At 37.2% G+C, this 25517-nt stretch overlaps 1 protein-coding gene across 1 annotated transcript in view; it reads left to right on the plus strand.

Annotated features, from left to right (window-relative positions):
* The window catches only part of LOC132124499 (histone-lysine N-methyltransferase 2C-like), a 170387-nt gene that overhangs the window by 65794 nt on the left and 79076 nt on the right, over nucleotides 1–25517 (plus strand). Inside the window, exons 5-9 of the mRNA XM_059535560.1 lie at nucleotides 3290–3505; nucleotides 14351–14502; nucleotides 14580–14689; nucleotides 21069–21231; nucleotides 21560–21731. Coding sequence (XP_059391543.1) covers nucleotides 3290–3505; nucleotides 14351–14502; nucleotides 14580–14689; nucleotides 21069–21231; nucleotides 21560–21731 — 813 coding nt within the window. The remainder of the gene's footprint in view (nucleotides 1–3289; nucleotides 3506–14350; nucleotides 14503–14579; nucleotides 14690–21068; nucleotides 21232–21559; nucleotides 21732–25517) is intronic.

A 25517-nucleotide genomic window follows, 5' to 3' on the forward strand; every position in this document is an offset into this window, starting at 1 on the left:
AGCACCAAATAAACATATTAAAATGATTTCTGAAGGATCATGTGACACTGAAGACTGAAAAGATTGAATGGCATCTTTGCCATTACAGGAATAAATTAGATTTCACATGATCCAAAAAAGTAAAAATACTTAAAGATGTTATATTGTTTCTAGGGCTGCCCCCTAATAGTTGACTAACCATTAGCCGTCGAGAAGAGGCTTAGTCGATATAAATTGTATTAGTCCCAAAAAACATGAAAATGTATGCTCTTTAGAGACTTTAATGCATCTTAATTATTCCAAACTTTTGACTTGTAGTGTACTGTATATATGTTAAAAGCAGGTGATAGCGATTTAGCGGTAATCACGGAAGCAGCTTAACTGATTAGATGCGCATGATCATATCGTTAGATATATCGCCCAGCCCTAGTATGCACTAATTGACAGTGAGCAGTAATTGTTTTAATTTTACTTGAGTTTTGATCTTTGTGGTCTCTGTTTCCTGTGCACCTATCAACTGCTGTCAGTTGTGCAGAGATTAATTGTTAGTTGACTTCATTTTATAGAAATGAAAATTCTTTGTTAATCAGTCTGGATAGAACTTGATTGGTCGATTGGTGTGAATCATGGACATAATCGGTCACACAATTCCTCACTGGATGACTTATTTTTCAGTTGTGTCAAACATAATAACCTACAAATCACATCCCATGGGTTAAATCCCAAAAAGCAGAATCCTGCGCGCACACACACACACACATGGCCACAGCTACCGCTGAAGACCTGCTACTGTCACTAGTAAAGGGAGGGGGTGAAAGAACGCTCTCTTTTGGATTCCCAATTAGCACAGATTGTGCACTCGCTAATGTGCTGCACCATTTGCAAAATGTGCAAGAGGAGACACCCCTTCAGCCAGTACTGCATGTGCATCACATTTCCCACTGACAGCAGCAGTCAAGGGCCGCACAACGAACAGATAAAGAGTGTTTGAGAAAATAAATGAACTCTAATGAGATTGCGCTGACAGTGTTGACATTTCAGTAAGATTTCCCATAATCACAATGTTTACGAGCAAAATATTGTCAGCAAATACAAGTACAAGTACAAAGCCCAATAACAGAAAACAAACACACACACACAAAAATCATGACTGTTCCAACTGGTGATGCAGTTTCATTGCAGTTTGGATGCTAATTGTTTCTCAGGGGGACATCTGTACAAGAACATGCATGGCTCCACTGTGAGAACTTTTGCAGTCAGACAGTAATTAAAGGTGGGTTAAGTGATTTCTGGTAGCCAATGTTGATATTTCAAATCACCAAAACAAACAAAAGGTTCTCGCCCCGTTTTGATAGCTCCGCCCCACAGATACGTATGGAACCCAGGCAATGATTATGACAAAATCTGCTGTATTAAACTTTTCGGACACACTTTGGGAGCTGACGCTTGAAACAGACAGTAGAGGAGGTTTAGATGCTCTCTGACATCCCTCGGCTAATGTGCTTCCTGTGCACTGAGAGTTCTCTCCTCTGCATCATGAGTATACATGCCCCTTAATTTTGATTCGCTACAAGTTTGTTTTGGTACTTGGCCTGACTCCGTTTTCTAAAGCGTTTTTGAAAAAATACATACCCCACCTTTAATTTACTAGAGAATGAGGCAGTTGTGTAATTTTTCATTGCATAGTTTTGTTAGCAATACAACAAAAGTGAAATTTCTGTACTTACTGGGACAAAATCCAAAAATAGCTTAAAATACTACTAAATAAATGGACAAATTTTATGTAATATTGACTTTAAACTATTGCTGGGCAATGATTTAATTTTTTAATCGCGATTAATTGCATTATTGTCTGCGATTAATCACATTGTTATGCACAAAACTAATAATGCATTCAAAAGTACTGAATTGTGCACTTTTTTTCATTTAAATGTAGGCCTAATGCTATATGAACAAAAGTGTAGTAACATTTGGTTTGCAAACACTTCAAACAAATAAGATGCTTTTTACAGCAGTTTTCCTTTTCCATAGTAGCAGTTAAAATATTTATTGTAGCCTAAATCTCAATTTATAACATTAATGTAATTAAATTAAATATAAAACAAGTCAACATGTCACTGACAGGAAAATATTTTAGAGTTTGTTACAGAAAACCAAGTTATATTCAGAGTCCAGAGCCTCGATCATAACATTATAACATGCACCTTCTGTTAAATATATTGTGAGAGGGATGTGTGTTACTTTCATAATAATAAAAAAAACTGTGTTAATTCACAATAAAATAAAATACAACTTGCCCAGCCCTACTTTAAATAAACAATTTTACTTAGGGTTTCTAAAAGGGAGGTGCTCGAGTTGGTGAAAAGGTAATATATATATATATATATATATATATATCTATCTATCTATATATATATATATATATATATATATATATATATATATATATGTATGTATGTATATGTATGTGTGTGTGTGTATATATGTATACTAAAAATAAATAAATAGGGCCGCACTATTAAAATATTTAAATCACTGTATAGCTTGAAACAATTATCAGATCACAAAATGCTTTGATTTAGTCTGATGTGCTGTGTTTTAGAGTGAAGCACAGTACTTGCATGCAGCTCATGATGCGGTTTCCTCCCAATGGCTCCATTCACATAAATTGAACCAAGACTCTTTGAGATATATTTAATATAACATATTTACAAATTGAATTGCAGCCTTTGCTATCACATTATCACGTTAAGCCAAATCGCAATATATATTTCATTATGTTGTTTCATGGAGCCCTAGCTTTCAGACAGGGTTTGAACAAAGATGGCAATTGTAGGTTGATTAGGAGCTCTTGTCATTTGACTGATTTGTAGTGTGATTTTTATCGTCGGAAACATCCAAGGATGTTATATCCTCTTCTGTAATCATCTTAGAGTTTGGTCTCCCAGTCTGTCACTGGGTATGGACTGAAACCCATTACTAGTCAGATTGTTGCACAAATAGTACAGTGAGGATTGGATGCAGAACTGCTTAATGACTTGGAACAAAACACTACCAAAGTTCTTGAATGCAGCAGCTTCTGGCAAATGAAAGGTAAAATTCAGTTTTCCTTGCCATACAAAATGTGTCAATGGAGTTACACATTGCATTCTTATCATTGCACTTTAAGTATGCAAAATGGAAGCATGCACTTGGAATGCTGGCCTGGCATTCACATCTACATTTGTGTCCTTATGAATGTTTACTTGGGTTATGTTTCTGATCGAGTAGAATGTCTGAAAAGTAATTTATCTTCTCTTGTCCCTCTTAGAGAAAAGCTCTGTGCCTTCTGTTACTGTGGAGAAAAGAGTCTCTTGGGTCAGGGTGAGTTGAAACTGTTTGGACCCACGCCTGGTTATGTCCCCCTGCACATCCAAAACCGCCGAGGCAGCTCTGAGAAGGACGACGATTACCATGACGACGACAATGATTTTGATGACAATGACAACAACCGCAGCCCAGGGCATCATGGAAGTGGCCTGAAAAAGTGAGTTGTTACTGCAGTTGTCTGGTGAATGTTCTTCAAAGATGGCTTAAATAGAGAAAAAGGGAAAAAAATGATTGCAATAAAGATGCAAATGTATGCACAATCATTGATGTCGTCACACTACTTTTTTTTTATTTTTTTTATTCTCAAGCATCCAACGCCATGAGTGATCAATTTATATGTCAGGTTAGGACTCAATTCAACTGTTAAAAATGACTCTTGCATTTAACAAGGGTGCTTCGATCAGGATTCGATCAGCAACCGATCGTCGATCACAGATTCACCAATACCAATCTTTTTGAAGCCTTATTTTTATTGTGTAGAATTATTTATAGTGATTCTCCAATCAGGAATTTTACAGACATTCATTCAGGGCCTGAATTTCATTTTTTAATATGGGGGGAATTCCCCTCTTAAGTGACTCCTGTCAGGACCATCGCAAGGGCAGTGTTAAATGTGTTACCGAACAGGGCTTTGCACCGCTAGAGGGCCTCACTCTTGGCCTGCATTGTATGTGGTTTGTGTCAAAATTTTTATTTATTTTTTCCCTACAAAGCATTGATTAAAAAAACAATTCCTGCTCTCTCTCAATTTTGCATTTTGTATTATTTAATCAGCTTTCAGATTATGCGTAAATCTCAATTTTGAAACATTGACCCTTATGACTGGTGACCCAAAAAATTTATTTGGTCCAGCTAATGGATTTGTTGGCCTGGAACCAATTTATATAAAATTTGTATCAGTTCAAATCCATAGCTATCATAGTACATGCTAAATGTAACTAACTCATTGCTAATAGAGTCAGTGTAATGTTTACCTTGGTGCGGTCTCCTTTTCAGGACAATGGTAACTATAAAAACTTCAACATAACAAAAAACTATTTTAAAAGTTAAACATACAGGTGCATCTCAATATATTAGAATGTCATGGAAAAGTTCATTTATTTCATTAAGTCAACTCGTGTATTAAATCAATTCAATGCACACAGACTGAAGTAGTTTAAGTATTTGGTTCTTTTAATTGTGATTATTTTCTTCACATTTAACAAAAACCCACCATTTCACTCAACAAATTAGAATATGGTGACATGCCAATCAGTTTATCAACACAAAACACCTGAAACCAAAAGACAATCATTGACACCCTTCCCAAGGAGGGCAAGCCAGAAACATTCATTGCCAAAGAAGCTGGCTGTTCACAGAGTGCTGTATCCAAGAATGTTAACAGAAAGTTGAGTGGAAGGAAAAAGTGTGGAAGGAAAAGGATGCACAACCAACTGAGAGAACTGCTGCCTTATGAGGATTGTCAAGCAAAATCGATTCAAGAATTTGAGTGAACTTCACAAGGAATGGACTGAGGCCGGGATCAATGCATCAAGAGCCACCACACACAGATGTGTCAAGGAATTTGGTTACAGTTGTCGTATTCCTCTTGTTAAGCCACTCCAGAACCACAGACAATGTCAGAGGCATCTTACCTGGGCTAAGGAGAAGAAGAACTAACTGGACTGTTGCCCAGTGGTCCAAAGTCCTCTTTTCAGATGAGTTTCATTTGGAAACCAAGGTCCTAGAGTCTGGAGAAAGGTTGGAGAAGAGCTCATAGTCCAAGTTGCTTGAAGTCCAGTGTTCAAGTTTTCGCAGTCTGTGATGATTTGGGGGTGCAATGTCATCTGCTGGTGTTGGTCCATTGCATTTTTGGAAAACCAAAGTCACTGCACCCGTTTACCAAGAAATATTGGAGCACTTCATGCTTCCTTCTGCTGACCGGCTTTTTGAAGATGCTGATTTCATTTTCCAGTAGGATTTGCCACCTGCCCACACTGCCAAAAGCACCAAAAGTTGACCATGACCATGGTGTTAGTGTGCTTGACTGGCCAGTAGGGGTGTAACGGTACGCAAAAATCATGGTTCGGTACGTACCTCGGTTTTAAAGTCACGGTTCGGTTCATTTTCGGTACAGTAAGGGAAAGAAATGCAAACATTAAACTGCAGGTTGTTTTTTACTATAAACTTTTTTTTAACAATTTGTTTACACTTTTTATAAACACTTTATAATAAAATATAATACTATATATATATAAAATCAAAAAGAAACCGAAGTGTTCCCAAACAGGAGACCTTAATGATATTGGTGGCTCTTCAAGCTCCGGCTTGTCCATACTGTCTATGGGCTTGTCTGCATTGGCCATGACGCTAGCTAGCGAGAGGCTGGGCTAAAGCATGCTGTGTTTGTTGTTGCACAGCGTGTGAAAAAATGTGTGAATTTATTTATTTATTTATTTTTTAAACCACTTCACCGGAAATCCCGCCCTGCAGTCGATTTCATTGGTTTAGGTTACAGTGACAACGGGTAGGTTTAGAGATCAGTGTTGGTGTAGGGCAATCTCTACAGTGATTGACATATTGACATGACCAATGAAAACTTTAGAATCAGCTGCAGGGCGGGATTTGTGCTGAACGCGGAGACTTCCGGCACTTAATATGTTTGTGTGGAAACACAAAAATGTACCTATGTTCCGAACACAAAATATTGCATTCGGTCATTCGGTGCACCGTACCGAAAGCCCTGTACCGAAACGGTCCGGAAAGAATACACGTATCGTTACACCCCTTCTGGCCAGTAAACTCACCAGACCTGAACCCCGTAGAGAATCTATGGGGTATTATCAAGAGGAAGATGAGAAACAAGAGACCATAAATGCAGATGAGCTTAAGGCCACTGTCAAAGAAACCTGGGCTTCCATACCACCTCAGCAGTGCCACAAATATCATCTCCATACCACGCCGAATTGAGGCAGTAAAAAAAGCAAAAGGAGCCCCTACCAAGTATTGAGTACATGTACAGTAAATGAACATACTTTCCAGAAGGCCAACAATTCACTAAATTGTTTTTTTTTATATTGGTCTCATGAAGTTTTCTAATTTGTTGAGAATTGGTGGGTTTTTGTTAAATGTGAGCCAAAATCAACTTGCACTACTTCAGTCTGTGTGCATTGAATTTAATACACAAGTTTCACAATTTGAGTTGAATTACTGAAAAAAATGAACTTTTCCACAACATTCTAATTTATTTAGATGCACCTGTAACAGTATTAAACACTAATAATAGGTCTTTCCCTTCACAATAAAAACTAACAAACTAATAAAATAACATTAATGACTTATGTTCAAAATAAGATAATAAAATATAAAATAACAATTAATTTCTGCATTTACTCTCCTTTAGAGCTGAAACAACGAATCGATTTAATCGATTAAAATCGATTATTAAAATAGTTGTCAACTAATTTAGTCATCGATTCGTTGCTAAATAACTTTTATTTGCCGTAAGCGGCTCATTTCGTGCATATTTCAAATCTGCGGTGACCAAAGTGTGGCAGTAATGAGCCACCGGAGGTTTTACTCAGCCAGTACAACAGGAGAAGTAGCGAATAGCCAATATTTGGCCTTGTTTTATGTCACGTGCTTCCCGAACAGCGTCTCTGCAGCCTTTAAAAAAGAAGAGTAACCTGTAAACTCTGCACTACTGCACTGTTTAAGGGAACGTTCACATATCGCGTCTTTTGCGCGCTCAAGTTCGTTATTTCCAACACCGCACCGCATCGAGTTAAAAACATTTAAACTTTTCAGAATGCCGCAACCGCACCGCGGGTCATGTGACAAGAACTAACCAATCAGCTTCATCCTTTCCCGTAACAACGTTAAAAGCTCAGTCAAGATGAAGGAACAGCTGATCATAGCTGTATATGGATTTCCATTTTGAAATAAATTTAGTAGCAGAGCTACTGCAAGCGATTTTTTGAGCTGCAAATCCATTTATCCTTTGCTGAAATTTCCGAGTCTTCAAGGAGAGAGCACGTCACGGTTGCTTATCAAAGGCAGACGCCTCAGGGGCGCTTCTGCCCGAGCGCTTTGGAAAGAAGGAGAAAGCGGTGCGCCTAGCGTTTTCCACGCGTTTTTAGGCGTGATTTGTGAACGGCCCCTAAGACTTTCATTTGTGCAGATTCTCCAGTACAATGTTGTTTGCAAATGTTTAGTCGTAAAAGCTGATAACATTGCTTTTTAACAGTTAACATTTAAAGCTTTACAAACATGTTCTGTGATCAGTTTGTCGTTTACCAGTTCAAAATTCAGTCGTGCAGCCTAATTATGACTGAATGAGAGAGGTAAATGTAGATATTTGAAATGCACTTTTTTTTCTAAGTATTATTCACTGCTCTTTTTCACACAGCAGGTTTTCTGTGTGTGTCCTATTTTTTTTTGGACAACCTTCTGATGGATTTTACTTTAAATTGTGAGTTCCATTCAGGTTTCATGCCATTGGCACTTTTTTTGAAGGATTGTTTACAATTTCACAGCATAAGCTATAAAGCTTTTTCCCAGTAAATAATAAAATACAATGCACTGCAATTTTATTCTGTTTTATCCTTATTCTTCGTGAAAATATGTTCTGAAAGATTCCTTAATAAGCTTTGTTCGGGATGTTAAACTACTTTAGGAGCTCTAAGGACTGCCATGGTGAAAACATTATTTGAAATCTCCTTGTGAAATTTGCTAGAGTATGGGTCAGTGTTCTGATTGCAGAAGAGTTCGACAAAGGATTACTAACACAATAAAACAACTCCAGGTATATTTTTGATGAGGATATGACAGTGCAAAATGGTTAAAATCTCTTAAATCTATGCTGAATGATAAAGACCATTTATTAATAATTTACTTGGGGAAAAAATGGAAAAAACTAAAATATAAGTACATAAACCGATTAATCGATTAATCGTAAAAATAATCGACAGATTAATCGATTATCAAAATAATCGTTAGTTGCAGCCCTACTCTCCTTATCTACTACTATGCAAAGCATGCTGGGAACTAGAAATCCACTACCCAATTTCCAAAGTTAAAAAGACAATTTTATTAAGTTAATACAACTTAATTTATGTATTTTGAAAGGTAAATAGAAACAGTGACTCACGCTGTTTGTGAAATTATGAAATTACACTGTTTGTGAAATTACATCTCACAGAAAGTTTTCAAATTACTTTGTAATTTATTTAATAAAGAAATATGAATTATACCTCAACTTCAGCATTATAATTATTTTACCTGCAGTGCTGCTGCATGTCATGCCAAACCTCTCACGGCATGCTGGCGTGTCTTCAGCTTGAGATCAGTTTATGAGATCGGTCTTTATAGAAATCACCAATCAAACTTCCCAAAGTGATTATTGGCCGCTAGCGATTGGTAGCCGATCATTCGGATCGCCCCTAGCATTTAGTACCATTGTGTTGATGAAATCGTTAAAAAGAAAAAAATAATAATAATTACAGTTTGTTTTGGCTTATTGCATTGTTTGTACTAAAGTGGCATGCAGAATGATAAAGTACAGGATGTGGTATTCATTGTGGAAGTGGCTTGGTACAGTTCTGAAGTGTTTGATTGACGTAGCTTTAAGCTGTGATGTGTAATGAGGTTGTGCAGAGGTGAGAGTTGAGAAGTGTTTGCAGGTTTTGTTTTTATGTGGGGTCTAAAAGCCCCTTGTTAAAAAAGCAGTGACCTCACAGAGCTGAAATAATCCTGAGTGCTATGCTAGTGTTGCTTCAAAATGAAAGTTCAGAATGTTTATTTTTTTATGTACAATAATAAAAAAACAAACTTGAGGAAAAACATGAAAAGTGTAATCGTTTACTCACCCCATTTGCCCATTTGCTTGTTTCAGACTTGCATTATTTTCTTCGATCAAGGTAAAATAATAATTATATAATGATTAAAACTCTCTTTCACTGTATGGAAAAGAGCATCCTAAGAAAAGCAAGTTATTGGTTTAAAAAAACATGAGGTTTTTTATTTTTTTTTTATTTTAGAGTTAAATAGCAAGACCAAATTATTATTTGTAATAATTCCACCCTGATGGAGAGGAATGGAGTGCTTTGACCCAAATACACTGGGAGTTGCTAATGAATCTGAAACCACAATTCAATTTGGGTCAGTTAATTTGGTGCCAGAATTGCCTGATGATTAGTTAATAGATGGAGGGTTAAAGGAGAAATCTATAAGGGAGAAGTCCACCGACAGCCTTTTACAGTGCTTCTCGTGACCTGTTGTTGTCAAAAGTTCCTGTCTGCAGCCACCCTCAGGCTCATTGGATGAGTGCCTAATTTGCTCAGCTCTTCTCAACCAATAAGACAGCTCCCCAAGGAATAGTGACGTAATGCTCTCTGTGCAGTCTTTGGCAGCCTGCCAACAGGCAGTGGATTGTTGTGTTGGAGGCATCTGATTGGTCGATCTGAGCTGGAACTGTGCCAGTTATTGACAGGGGAGTGAAAACAATAAAAGCTTAAAAGAACCAAAGAGGACCATTGCATATAATTTAAGGTGGAGACTGTTAAGATGGAGCACATATTTAAAGCATTGCAGTTAGTTTGCGTTGTACCATGAGGCATTGCAGACATTAAAAAAATGATTGACACAGACCCAAAATTTTTAAAATTTGTTAGGCTAACACTTTACGTTGGTAATCCGCTATAGATATTCTACTAACTTGAGTAACTTTGTAACTTAGTAGAATGTAATGTAATAGTGGAATGTCTAAAGTGGACTGTCGAAATAAAGTGTAACTCAAATTGTAATGTTCTAAAACTTTTGAGTGGTGTAGGCAACTAAATGTTAAGTCAGCTTCTCAACCATCTAGAAACCTAATGAGAGATTTGCAGCACTTCATGGAGCCATAAGCAGCTCACGGGGACCCGACTCCCCAATGATTTGTTTATTTACAATTGAGCTTGTCGCAGTGCATTCTAAGACTGTCTGATCCACAGATGATACATGTGTTACTGCCTCATTCGTTGAAGAATATGTCCAGATAGCACTGTGAAATGGACATTATTTTCATAAGTCTATTTGTTCTTAAACCTAGTGAGCTGCCTTGATGTGTTGTGTCTCCAAAGACAGACGCCAACCAATAAGGATGGTCACCAGATTATAGTACATCAATTCTCAGACATGTCATGTTATCAGACTGGATGATGGTGTGAGATCAGATCTCTGTGTGGAGCATTGGCTGTTGTCAGACTTCTTGTGCAAACATATGTATAAACCTGGTACATTTCAAAATTTACCTGGAGTGATTTCTCAACCTTTCCTCTCATCAAAAAATCGGAGCCCCGCACACGTGACACATTCACATTGAGTCTTTTAAACGCTAAGGTTCATTATTTCAAATGTTGACGAGTGGGAAGCACACATTTTGCACACTTCTGCGCTGCATTACAGCTCTGACAAGGTTTTGTTTTGTCATCCATGCCATAGGTGCAGATTTATGTTTCTACCAAACATATACACAGAGAGAGTTTTGTCGACTAAAAAAAACTGGACACACCAGAGCTGCTCTCTCTCTCACTCATATGGTGAGGGAAATCCACCTGCGATCTGAGCGTAAAGGTTAGGCCACAGACTCAATATGCGTTCTGCAATGATAACGTGATCGATGCCTACTTTCCACGCTGATAGCTGTATCCGGGCAGTTTTTTTAGTTCTCATCTACATAAACAGACGCCGGTGCATCTCTGATTTGTTGTTGGTCTACCATTACGCTTGTATTTCTTCTTTGCTGTGAATTACAATTTCAATTCATCTGACCGTCTGCAATCTGGGAAGAGCCACCACAAGAAGTCTGGGGGTACTGCTGCTCCTGTAAGTCAAAGTGGTAAACAGCCACAGTGTAGGTTTGAATTTAGATCTTTTGTATTTTTTTAAAAATAGTGATACTTAGTGCCAGAGTCTCGATAACGTCTCGTTGCCGGAAATATCATGATAAATTGGAACGTCGATTTATCTTCCCATTACTATTCTTGATAATATATTTAAAATGAAAGGAAAAATCACTATTTTACCTACTTTATTTGACTGCAGAAAAAAAAATAAGTATAAAACCATTTTACTTGCAATGTTAAATTATGAAATCAAATAAAGACAAGAAATAAATCACAACAAGACTTGTAATCAAGAAATATATTTGATAAAATTACTTTGACTTTTGACAGTGAATGCATAGCCTACAATCGCTGGCTTCAGTTGCAAATATTAAACATGTTTTAAAAAAAATTTGTGAAAACAACTGGTTTTTGAATTCTAAGATTATATTCTTTTAGCACCACGCACTATGCAATTTTTCTGCCGACATCAAACAGTGACTGAGCCCAAAGGGAACAGACCTGGTCCGACTGGGCACGAACCATCATCAAGACCAAATTACATTCATAATCGGAATGGCAGTCATGTAGTGTGTTCTTGTCTTAAATGAAACTAAAAAAAGCACCAACCATTGTCAACAGGGCTACTTTTACATTTATGTATTTAGCAGACACTTTTATTAAAAGTGACTTACAATACAAAAGAGGAACAAAGGCAGTTTGTCACAGTGCCAATAATACATTTGAAATATACAATGTCAGGTTTATTAGACAGCTAGGCTACAAAGCAAGCTTGCTTGCTTGTGTGTGTGCGTATGTGCGCGTGTGTGAGTACAAGTGCCTTAGTTTAAGGGTGTGGGGTGGTTTGTGGTTGCAAAGTTGTGATTGTCTCAGCAGTTTGGATGGAGGAGAGGAGCAAAGAGGGTGAATGTTTTTGAGAGTGACTTTGTGTCTGATTTTGAAGGAACAACATGGTGTCACTTGTTCAGAGACCTTAGCTGGCAGAATGGAGCATACACTTGTAGGATTCAAATGTGATAGGGAGGTGCAGTTCTAGTGGCAGCCCTGAAAGCTAGAATCTAGAATTTGAAAACTGATTAAACATAACTCTTTTGAGAGTTTTAGACAGAAAAGGAAGAGAGACTGGTCTGTTGGATTTAGTTTTGTTTTTTTGAGCAGTGGGGTTACCAGAGCACGTTTAAATGTGGTGGGAAATTTTCCTGTAGTGAGGGATACATTGATGATCAGTCAGTCAGTACGGATAGCAGTGTTGGTAAGATCTGCTGTAGTGGGTGGGAGTGGATCAGGTCAAGTCAAGTCAAGTCACCTTTATTTATATAGCGCTTTAAACAAAATACATTGCGTCAAAGCAACTGAACAACATTCATTAGGAAAACATTTGTGTGTCAATAATGCAAGATGATAGTTAAAGGCAGTTCATCATTGAATTCAGTGATGTCATCTCTGTTCAGTTTAAATAGTGTCTGTGCATTTATTTGCAATCAAGTCAATGATATCGCTGTACATGAAGTGACCCCAACTAAGCAAGCCAGAGGCAACAGCGGCAAGGAACCGAAACTCCATCAGTGACAGAATGGAGAAAAAACCTTGGGAGAAACCAGGCTCAGTTCAGGTCTAAGGGATTTGATGTAGGATGACTAAATCAGGGAACTTTGGAGAGCTCATTCTCCATGAGGGGAGAAAGGAAAGAGAAGAGTGGAACGTGTGTAGGTTGGCTTTGGATAAGGGTGCAGAGAACTGACTGCTGATGGTTGCCACCTTATCGGTGATAAAGCTGATAAAGACATTTTCAGTTTGAGAAGAAGTGGAAGGAGGTAGAGGGGGACAGAGTAGAGGGGTAGCACACCAAAAGAAAAACGAAAAATGTTTCTGCTGGCATTAGTTGGAGTCTGACGGTGCAGTGTAAATTGGCATTAAGGCTGTATCCTAATTCAAAAATAACCTAAGATTGGTCTACATAAGCGATAACTTTACACACAAACATAGCTCCTCTCTTGAAGTGTGCATTATACGTAGCTAAAATTGATTGCATTACAGTTTGACATTAGCATGTTGCTAAGCTAATAACCTTAAGCATACTTCTAAGAGTAAAAATATGCAGCATAGTCAGACATTTGGTAAAGCAGTCATTTTTAGCACAATGCACATGTTTTATCTATATATTTTAGTATTGAATAAAATAATTTATATAATTTAATTTAAATAATAATAATAATAATGATAATCAGTGTTTCTTTCTGGCCATCCTGGATCAATTCCTAAATGCATTCTTGGACTGGCCTATCAGTCAAGGATGCATGTGATGCTGCCTTGAAACTTCCAATTAAATTAAGACTTCCATTTCCTGCCTGATATTTGGAAAGGTCTGTACGTATTATGCCTTAAAATTTTCAGATCCTCAATAGGAGAATTGCTCTTGTAAGTGTATTCCTTTCTTATGAAATGTTGAAAAAAACTAAATCCCAAACTCACAAATCCTAAATCAACAATATGAACCAAAGACATTAATGGAACATTTTCAGACTCGAAAACAAAATCATGGAGTCCCTACAATAATCCTCATGTCCCTAATGTCACTCCTCCTTTGTTGCGAGTTTTTTTAAAGAGGAAGTTGCACACCAAATGGTATATTTATATATATGCAGATGTTCCGGACAGAAGAGGGATCGCATACAGTAGTCTTTCATCCTGGCCCTGCTGCAACCCACTTCTGGCTGGCCCTCTTCAAACCGGCTTCCTTTTTAAATGTTAATTCCTTTTTTTCCACTTCTCTGAGTCTCTGTAGCTCACTCTCTCAGCGCCACATCCAAGCAGCAAGTCATTCCAGCCCCCCACCCCCTTTCCGGCTCTCTTTCTTTGTCTCTTTCTTACTTTGCTTCTAAACAGCTAGTCCTTGTGTTGCAGCCAAGTATGATAACCCCCTACCTCGCCGTTACAGACGGGGCTTCATGGGTGTTGTAGTTGCACCGTAGGCTTTTTTGAAACATGACTCAGATGCTGACATACAGAAATAATTTGCCATGTGATTTAATCTCACAGAGGAGAGGGCAACTTTGCTGTCACCTTCAGATATTCTTTTGTGACTCTTTCAGTGTTTTCAGATTAAACCTTATGTGTCCATTTGCTTCTTTCCTTAGGGTCAGCTCTCCAGACAGCGGCCTGCACTCAACCTCTGCTCCTGGTAGTACAGACCCCAATGCTGAGGAGCCTGGCCAGAAGTTCTGGGACGAACTGGGCCAAATTGGCCTCCCCCATGATATTAACGTTGCGTCTTTATTTGACCCCACTGGTAGGTAACCCTACTCTAGCAAAACTTTTTGCATCTTTCGATGACTAATGGTGTTTATTATTCTGTTGCACCTACAGGCCAGTGTTGTGCTCACCTCCGCTGTGCAGCCTGGTCTGAGGGTGTATGCCGTGGGGAGGGACAGTCTCTGCTGTATGTGGACAAGGCAATTGACTCAGGGAGCACAGAGGTGAGTGACACCCACACTACTGTGTTTGAATGTCTTGTTGGTGGATTTGTTCGTGTTTTCAACTTTGAAATGGCTGTTCCATCAACTTTTTCGACCGACATGCCAGCACCCAATCTGGCCCCAAAACAAAACTAGAGCTCTTCTATTACAATTAAACCATTTTATAATGAGATTTAAAGATAACATTTATCAGTGTCAATTTATTAATGTTTAAAGACTAACTTTAAGTGAATATTAGATGACTGCTGCTGCACATGAAAGTGATTCCATATCTAAATTACTGTAAAGTAAAAATTACTTATGAAATAAGTACAAATAAATAAAAAGATGAGTTACTCTTATTGACTTGATCAACATTTCAAGTAAATAAAAGATTGCAGTTTACTTCTTTATGGGCGGGTTATATAGTAACAGTCAGTTATGCAATCATTTCTCTCTGTGGATTTGTGGGCTGAATTGGCAGCGCTTCACTTAGCCCTCAATCTAACATAATTTTAGTGGCAAATGATTATTAGTTTGCGCCAATTTGTATTTTTGAATGCACTCACAAACTTGAGACATAACTTTCTCTGAGAGTAGTTTTGTGGAGGAATAAAAAAAATGCGCTCACTGTTGATTAAGTATTCAGAGTTAATCATGAATGGGGTTATTATTGGCAGTGGAAGAGACTGGAGAGGTTGTGTCGCTCCCCTGGTCTTTAAAATATTTTCTAATTAGGAGCAGATTAGTTCAGAACTGCCATAGCCATCTCTTGTGCAACTCCACTAATTAACGCAATGCAATGTGGCAGATACAAGGGCACAAGGAACCCGGGCAGGGAAAGCACATTAGGAGTAATTAATTTTTCATATTCTCTTCACCTGGGATCTGATTGAGGAAAAACACATAGCATCCATCCAAATGTGTGGTTATACTACTGTACATGAAATGCAGTTTTTACAAAACGTAAGTTTTTAATGTGATTGTCCATGTTTTCTGTGAAATGAGTTATATTAAGCAGAGTGTCCTTTTGTCTTGGCTTTTCTGCCTCTGGCAATCACTAATCTGGTATGTCTTGAACACTTTTCTCTGCTTTTCTGCAACAGAAACTGACAATGTTTTTCAAAAAATAAATTATCCAAATGATGAATTTGATCTACATCTCACTCAGTTTTCCCTATATGCGAGTGCCATAAGCCCCTTTCACACTGCACGTCGGACCCGGCAACTTGCCGGAACATTGCCAGGTCGCCTTCTGTGTGAAAGCAAACACGTCCCGGGATTGATTCCGGCATTGAACCCGGGTCAGGGACCTATTAACATTGGCGGGTTCAATCCCGGGATGAGCGCTGTGTGAACAAAAAAGTGAAAGTTAAAGTGACGTGACATACGGCCAAGTATGGTGACCCAGAATTCGTGCTCTGCTTTTAACCCATCCAAAGTGCACACACACAGCAGTGAACACACACACACACCCAGAGCAGTGGGCAGCCATTTATGCTGCGGTGCCCGGGGAGCAGTTGGGGGTTCGGTGCCTTGCTCAAGGGCACCTAAGTCATGGTATTGAAGGTGGAGAGAGCACTCTACATGCACTCCCCCCACCTACAATTCCTGCCGGCCCGAGACTCGAACTCACGACCGTTTGATTGCGAGTCCGACTCTCTAACCATTAGGCCAACACTTCCCCATGCCAGATCTAATGCCGTGTTGAAGTGATGTCGCACGTTATCGTGCGACTCTTTTACCAGCTGTTTTGAAGGAAGATCAACGTTCGCGACAAAAAAATATGTGCAAACTGTAATGAAGCAGAGATCAGTTAGTTCCTCACTTACCGCGCGGACGCCGAGATCATTCGCTTGCTTCAGTGAAAGTATAACGTGTCTAACGTTTTCGACTCGTACATTACATGTCACACCCTGATGTCACGTGTCATTACGGTACCTTTACGGGCTGTGTATGAAAGCACGCACATATCCCGGGTAATCACTGGCAGTGTGAAAGTGCAAAATCTAGCGACCCGGGAACAATTGCCAGAACACTTGACTCGTGTATTTGCCGGAATCACAGTGTGAAAGGGGCTATAGTGACCCTTTTGTGAGCATTGCACACGTTTAGCAGCTTTATCACCTGCACGTAGAAGCTGTTAAGTAATCCTGCAGACTTAATGTTCTGTTACTGTTTGACAGACAGAGTACAATTTATTACTGGGGTGACCGGGGTCTTTCAGGGTAGACCTGTTCTTCTTAACACCAAGCCCAGTTGATCTGCTGTATGTAGAGTAGCTCACAGCCAGCCAGTATGCTCTTAGCACTGCGGCTGCAATTTGGTTAAAATATGCCTGCTGGTTTGTAGATGTTATATTTTGCATTTCATCATTTTTCTTAAATTAACTTTGGCGACAGGTTGAATGGTTGATCTTGACAAATGTAGTTAATAATGCTACCTAGAAATTGAGAAAGGGTCCAAATAGTGTTGTTTCCTTAGCGCCACAATAGTGTTACATTACTTTTTTTTTTACTGTTGAAAATTTTTTTTTTTTTTTTGTCATTTAAACTTGGGTTATTTTTTTGTTATAGAATTGCATATATAATAGCTCTCAAAACAAACGGCATGATATTTATTGTTAGAATTCCAATGGGTCACCAATTTGTACCCCATTTGAGGAAAGTACTAACTGCCGGAAGGCATTGCCAAGATGGCTGAGTTGCTCCAGTAAGGACTTTGTTGTGATGTAGGTTTGTCCTGGCAGTGAGACTTGCTGAGCTGTGAAATAGTAAAGGTCAGAGGGCTGAGGATGGCCTGAACTGCACACAGTCCTTTCCACCAGATCACCTTCCTCTCACTTTATTTGCACGTATAATCTGCTATTGCTACATTATTCCTTTAGCTTACAACCCATAATATTATTTTGTCTGCACTTATAAGCAAATGTAACAGGTTACAAATAAATTTTTTAATAAATCATGTACAATAAAACCAAGAACATGCTTTTACATAGTAAATTAGGTCAATTTTTAATGTGTTGGTGACTTCACAGTCGAGAAATGAGTTAATGTGCATAAACAACTTCCAGGATTAAGTTCTATTTAGGGTAATAGCTGTAAATCGTTTCAAATTCTATAAACCGAAACACTGCATAAATGCAGTCCACACACTGACTGACCGAGACACAAACCAGCTGACATCGTGCACAGTACAGTACACTCATCCAACACTTTAGTGCATCTTTCATCACTGGCCTGCTCCGTTTGTAATGCTGCCATTATGCCTCTTTCCATATAGGATTTCAAGGAGGGAATGCTGTTCTACTTTATAATAGTGTCCTTGGAGTCTTGGCAGCAATAACGTATCAGCTGTAGCTTTTTCACCCCATGAAGGAGATGTCTGAGGGGATGGTTTCTCTTTGATACATCATTTGAGGCATGAAATAGAGTGATGAGATACTCAGCAAACACCTAGCCCTGAGAGTGGACAGCATGGTCATAGAGCTCTATATGGCTGTCCTTTAGAGTGATTCAGAAAAGAGCATTGTGGGTAGAGGCTGCTGTCAGCCCCAGTGGGCTCACCGCCCGGGTGATAATTGCTTAAAGCTCAGTGTTAAAAGGTATTTGCATAGTGTTGCATTTTGGCTTTAGGCCAAATGTTTTTAAAGAATGAGATGGCTAGAGCTAGAGACTGCTGACTAGAGACATTTTTAGTTTAAGGCCATTTTCTCAGGCCCAGGCATCCTCTATTACTCAACGTGTGAGTGCTTTTTCCATGGTGGTGATTTAAATGTCTGGCCAGTTTTCAAGTCCTTATTTTGAATGACATTCACCTTGATGCTGAATGCTTATTGGATGTATCATAAGGGTTGAGAAAAACAAAAAAAACCTGCTGAAAAAGAGGGAAGTATGTAATGAGCAAATGGACCTGTGAGAGGAACAGCGTGTTATGATGACCTTTCTGTTCAGGGTTTATAGTTTTGTCCCACTCTTGCTTCAAAAGGCTATTATAAGAGCGATTAACAGATTGAACATTTTCACCATTTATTTACCACAGCATTTTTGATATTACATCAAAAACAAATTAAATAATAAATAATAAATTAAAAGATAACTTGTTTTCAAAATAAATTTCTTTTTAAAGTTATTACTCAAGCCAGTCTAAAAAGGTCGAACAAAAATATATAATAATAATAATAATAAAAAAAAAATATATGTAAATATATATATATATATATATATATTAGTGTTAGGCATAGATTAATTTTTTTAATCTAGATTAATCTCACCGTGATCTTGAAATTAATCTAGATTAAAATGGCTCATTTCCAATTCTGCGGAAGGCATTCAGAATATGTGTGTTACCCAAATAAAATTGACAAACAGTATGTCTTTGAGAAGGGGTTTATCAAGCTAGGTGGTGCATTAGAAAAGGGGCTCATCTCCTGTTTCCAAAATGCATCACAAAGTGCTTGAAAAAGCTGTAAACTAATTCCACATTGCACAAGGTGCAAACAACCTTACGCCTGTTTCACACATACTCCGTCTGCAGTGCGTATGCGTTGCATATTATTTTACCCACCCTTGTTAACGGATTCCAGTTGCATTCCAGGAGCGTTGTGTCTGCAGCAGTGCAGCGATCGTTTACGTACCGAGTAGTGAACTGCAAACGCGTCCTGTGTGAAAGCACATCGAGTCCGTGCTGCACCACATACGTAATGCACACAGACTGCATACGCACTGCAGATGGAGTATGCAAGTATGCAAGTCTCACTGCCAGGACAAACCTACATTACAACAAAGTCCTTACTGGTATGTGTGTGTATATATATATGTGTGTGTGTGTGTGTGTGTGTGTATATATATATATATATATATATATATATATATATATATATATATATATATATATATATATATATATATAAAATATAGAAAGTAGAAAATAAAGAGAGTTCTCATACATTATATCACCCTAATAAATTGATTTGATTTTTGTTTTAAAAGTAAAACAGATTGCTTACCACAGCATTTTCTTATGTTGTTTGTTTGTAGTCATTGTGCCTTTTTATGTTCTTAGTACTTTGAGTTCAACAGCTTATGTCTTATTGGTCATTGACCTATGCTGGGATTTAAAAAATGAAAAACAAAGAAGTGTTTAATCACAATTTAAATTTTCACATATACTGTGTTAAGGTGTTCAGAGGCATGTGTTGTTTGTTTTAAAATCTTAAAGGTCACACCAAGTATGTGTGAATACACCTTAATGGTGACTTGATTTCTCGCTGAAAATATGCTGTTTGCTGTGCATGGTTCAGTACTTGTTTGTGCCACACTTCATCCTGTGTTTCTGAATGTATAAATATTATATTGTTACAAATTGTGTGTTGGCCATTTTAACAGAAAATAGCATGCAAAAGAAAGCATTATATTAATCATTCAGGGTCAGCCATTAACAGTGTTTTTTTTTTGATTGACAGAACTGTTAAACAGAGAGTAAAGCTCCTGCTAATCTGTGAACTTCTAAACAAAGCAATCAGATGGTATATGAAAAGCTATTATAGCTTTTACCTGTTTTATTTTTAATAGTAGAAATGAATGGCTAATACATACTGTATGTAATTCGACAAATCTGGCAACAGTGCTGAATCCAGCTGTTAGGTCTTGTGGGCATTTGTAGCCTGCATAGAAACTTGTGTACTATTTGTGTAACAGTTTGTGGATATTCACTGTATTAAAATTAGCAATATCTTGTCTGTATTTGAGAAAAATGATTCCCGGTGTACACAGACTTATCAGTGAATTGTTGGTTACAGTGTTAACTTTTTTTTATTATTATTCATGTTTTAACAACCTGTAAAAATTACTATAATAGGATTTCAGAATTAATACATTTATATCTAAATGTAAATATTTATTTAGTTCATCCAGTTGTGATTTATTATTTCTCATTTTATAAATAAATACATTTAGTTGCAGTAATTGTCATGTATGTATTGTTTACTGTCTTTAAATAGTGATATCATATCTAACAGTTGTATATCGACCTTCGCTAAACCTAAGATACTGGCATCAGCCATTAAAAAAATCCATATTGGTCGACCACTACCCCTACTGACCAGAGATATGTTATTAACAGTAACAGTGATAACAGAAAAACAATCCAGCAAATGTTTAGTTAATAGAGATCTGTTACTTAATCTAAAGAAAACCCTGAAGAGGGCAAACAAATTATTAATGTCAAAGATTATTCACACTTGAGCAGTTTTGGAGACGAGTAAAAACACCACTTGTCTATACTGACCCGAGATTAATCCAATCTAAATGAATCTAATCTAATAGTGAGGTATGGAGTATTTACTGAACTGAAACTACACCTCTGACATATATATGTATATGTTTCTGTATTAACTTAGTGCTGTGCATACTGTAAGCGCCTTGGAGCATCCATAAAGTGCTGTGATGAGAGCTGTGGGCGCTCCTTTCATTACCCCTGTGCAGCTGCTGCCGGAACCTTCCAGGACGTAAAGGCATACACCCTCCTGTGCCCGGATCACATCCAACAAGCCCTTGTCCGATGTGAGTTTCTCTGTTCCACACATTCCCTGCTGCTAATTCATTCACAGAATGTTGAAGCGTTTATTTATATATATATATATTTATATATATATATATAAAAAAAAAAAAAAAATATATATATATATATATATATATATATATATATATATATATATATATATATATATAAGCGTTTATACATCAGATTAAAACTGATTTATCATGATGATAAATCCGTTTTAATCTGATGGAGCCATTTATATCATATCTGTTCATATCACAAATTACTATACGTAAGATATACCTTGTGTAGATGGAGACACATTATATATGGAACTCTTCCTTTCAGCAAAAGATACGGTAAACTGTCTGGTGTGTGATCATTCTGGGGACTTGCTCGATCAGCTCTTCTGCTGCTCTTGTGGCCAGCATTACCATGGGGCATGTCTGGACATCACTGTCACCCCACTGAAGAGGGCTGGCTGGCAGTGTCCTGAGTGCAAAGTCTGCCTCACATGCAAGTGAGTATCCAGCTCACCTGGACATTAATTACCTAACACAGTTGAGTAATTGGGTTCAGACCTCTTTCCCTCTGGTTTTCTTTTTCCCTTTTCTGTTTACCTGTATTTAAATGCACAAATTTTCAAATCTGTGCAGAAAATATGAAAGTGTATTCTATTTGAGCCTTTAAAAATATGTTGTTAAAATGTGTTAGTCATTGGCATATACTGCATGATCTCATTAGACATTATACTATATATGGGTTTTTACTTTCAGATTCATGTTTCCTTTGAAAAACTACGTTTAATAAAGCCAAAGTTATTTTGCATTTGCCAGCCTCATATTGTTGTTTTAATAATATGAGAGTTGAGTTTCTATGTCAGTATCTATGCCATGGATGAAAACAAGACTATCCTTAGGGAATTTTGGTTTGAGCTGCTTTTTCATCCCAGCCACACACTAACTGTGACTGCTGGGAGATTCATTTCATCTGACGTTAGACACCTGTAATGTGTGTTCAAGCCTTTCCATATCTGTATATTTTTCTGAGGAGACAGAATACGGTAGATCGTAGAACCTGGACCTCTTGAGGACAGTGGAGTTAAAATGCAGTGTAGTCAAAATGGATTGTGTTTTATTAACTCTGAATTCTCCAATGTGATGTGCTGCTTAGCTGAGAGAGTGATGCTGGGTATCAGATACAGTTGGGCTGGGAGAGGCAAAACATACATCCATCTCTATCAGGGAGTGTGAAAATGGCTATAATGGCTGGGCAAAGTTGTAAATATCAGATGACGTTCCCATTTCATTTGGATTTGCAATGGCTGAAAATATAGGCCTGAAAATTGGTAAATCTTCTGAACGTCACCCTCACCTCCCCTCAACTCTATAAATCTCACTTTCTCCCCTCTGATTTACCACTTAGACATGTTTGGCTCTGAAAAGCCAGAGAGAAAGTGTTGTTGCTCATGGAGAGAATATAATTGGGTGTACGTTTGCCTGGGTAAGTGTAGAATAAGGTTGTATAATAAGGGGTGGCTGTGGTTAACAGTGTCTTTTTCAATGGCTGACACTGGTATCTTGACAGGAGATCATTCGATATGTTATTAAACTAGTGTTCAACCAATATTGATTTTTTAATTTTCTACAAAAATGTGGACATTTAATCAACACTTCAGTAAAACTTGCTAAATTTACATTGTTTGGTCCAAACATTCTTTTAGATTTTGAAAAACAATCTTTTAGATTTTGAAAAACAATTTGACACAATGGGGAGATAACATCTCTTTTAACCCTCTGAAGTCGATTAACACGTATGCGTTATGAGGCATTTTCTCCTGATAACCCCGAAAATAACTTAATTTACACTTTCAGTTTTGATCGTACAGATAAGATCAATACATTAATCGAATCTGTAAAAGGTCTACTTTTTTTGTATACAGACATAATAACAACAAAACTCTGTGCATTTATAAAATAAAGATAACAAACAAGGTGAGCTGTCTGCAGCCTTTGTCTGCGCTGATCTTCATTTACAAACACGTCATTAAAACGAACTGTAACTCAGTGAATACTCAACGAGGAGACATGAGAGATATCTATAGAAAGCTTGACATGTCTACTTTTAAACTAAACAAGTGCTGCCGAAAACAAATATTCTGTGATAAAGTAATCTATATGAAAACAACGCGATGTCCGTTTTTCACGTCTCCCTTCATTATCCTCTAAAGTGACCATGCCCCTGCATTCAATGCGCTATTCAGATTCTAATGTTTCACTGAAGCGCGCGGCTTTAATACGCCCACACAACAGAAGACAACGCAGCCAGACTGTTCTTAAAGTTTTTTTATTTTACTGTTTGCTTCACGATGAGAGGAATAAGACATAATTCACCCCAAAAAGATGTGATGTGGTTGAGGATTTGAGATTTGGATTTCCTCAGAAAAAAAGAATGAAGCGCTTTATTCAGCAGAGAGTCTCTTTTTATTTATTTATATACTTGTACTAGTTTTCACATAATGTGTAAACATTTTACTAGTTAGACATTTTCCAAAGACTTTTTCCAAACTATAATTCCTGACTAAATGTATAATCAAGTGAAACATTATTAAGTTTCAATAACAATAAACAATACTATACCATTCAAAAGCTTGATGTAAATAATATAAATGTAACAAATAAATGTAACTATAACAAACGTAAAAAACAATGCTGTTCTTTCAACTTATCCCCCCTAAAAAAACAAAAAACAAATATTCTCAACTCTTTTCAACATTAAAAATAATAATAATAATGATAATAATAACAATAAAAGTCAGCTTTGATTGTTCCTAATTAACTGTTTAACTGCACTCGCAAGTGTATATTAAATTATGTTGTGGGATAATTAAATATATTCAACATAAACTACAAACATAAAATTAAATTGATTTATTTTGTCCTTGCATTCTTTCTTGTAACTCCTCACTCACAGTGGCACAGCTGACTGAGAGGCTCATTATGCAGCTCATTATGCAGGCCTTTGTCTTCTCAGGTGTAAATCACAATGATATTCATGATAGTTGATGCCTACTCGCATATGACTTTTACCAACAAAATGTGTCTTAGAAAATTTAAATCAATATATTGTTTTCTGTAAACAAGATGATTTTCACATAATTTAGAAAGAAAAATTCTAGGCTACAAGCTCCAGTTCTCAAAAATCCTAGGAACCATTGTTCTTTATGTGTTTTATGGCCTTATTCAAGTGATTTAACATTTTTAGTTTTTCACTAACCACACATAAATATTTTTTCTCAAAAACACAATCATGTACATACATGCTGCTCACATATTATTACAGCTCAGTTTGTGCTGATTACAGTGAGATTAGACTTTAGGCATTTAGATATTTATAAGAAACTGAAAAAAGCACAAATGTCAGGGCATGACAACTTCTCCAGGCCCCAAAAATACCCTTAGACTCCAGAGGGTTAATAAGCTTGATTAATTATCTATCCTAAGATGGTCTCTAAATGGATCAAGTTAATTTGATTAAGCCCACTTATAAACTTGAATACCTTAATAACGATAGGAGATAGAAATGGAAGAGAGCTCGTTAGTTAAACGACTGCTTTTGATGTTGCTCAGTGATTTATTGTTGCACATTTTGGCAGGCAATAAGCATGAAGCTTTTAATTTAAAGACAGAAGAACCACACAGCAAAGACAACACGGATTTGACATTGGCAAAGTATGCAGAGGGCTTTTTTCACATTTTTAAATGACAAATCTTTTTTTCTTTTTTTTTTTTGAGGGGCAGCACTTAATTGTCTAAAAATTGTCAACATTATATAAGTCATGATGTCTTGTTTGCTTGAAATTTGCAAAAGCCCCTAACACTGTATCATACATAGGTCCTAAGAGACCATGGATTATTATTTTTCTTTCTTGTTTTCTTGTGATCTCAACATAACTGAAGTCACGACTTAATTTACTCAGGATCTTCTCGACAAAACAATATTTGTTCTCCAAGTTACACAACTGTGCCGACATGTGGCAGTATAGAACTGAAAACTGATGGGGTGTAATATACTGTTTATCCACTTTCTCTGTATACGTTTGGGACGGAGTAAGGACCTTCTCATTGATTGCTATAATTTGTGCAGTGTTATTCATTACTGAAATTTAATTCAATTCTAAATGTTAAATGCTTGAATCAATATGATTATTAGGGGTGCACGATAAATATCGGCCGATAATTAATGCGCATCTCATCAGTAAAGCCGTTTCTCTAATCAGCTGTAAATTCCCTCAGGTGCGTGATTT

Source organism: Carassius carassius, chromosome 42 (genome assembly GCF_963082965.1).
Source record: "Carassius carassius chromosome 42, fCarCar2.1, whole genome shotgun sequence".
In the NCBI taxonomy this organism is placed as follows: domain Eukaryota; kingdom Metazoa; phylum Chordata; class Actinopteri; order Cypriniformes; family Cyprinidae; genus Carassius; species Carassius carassius.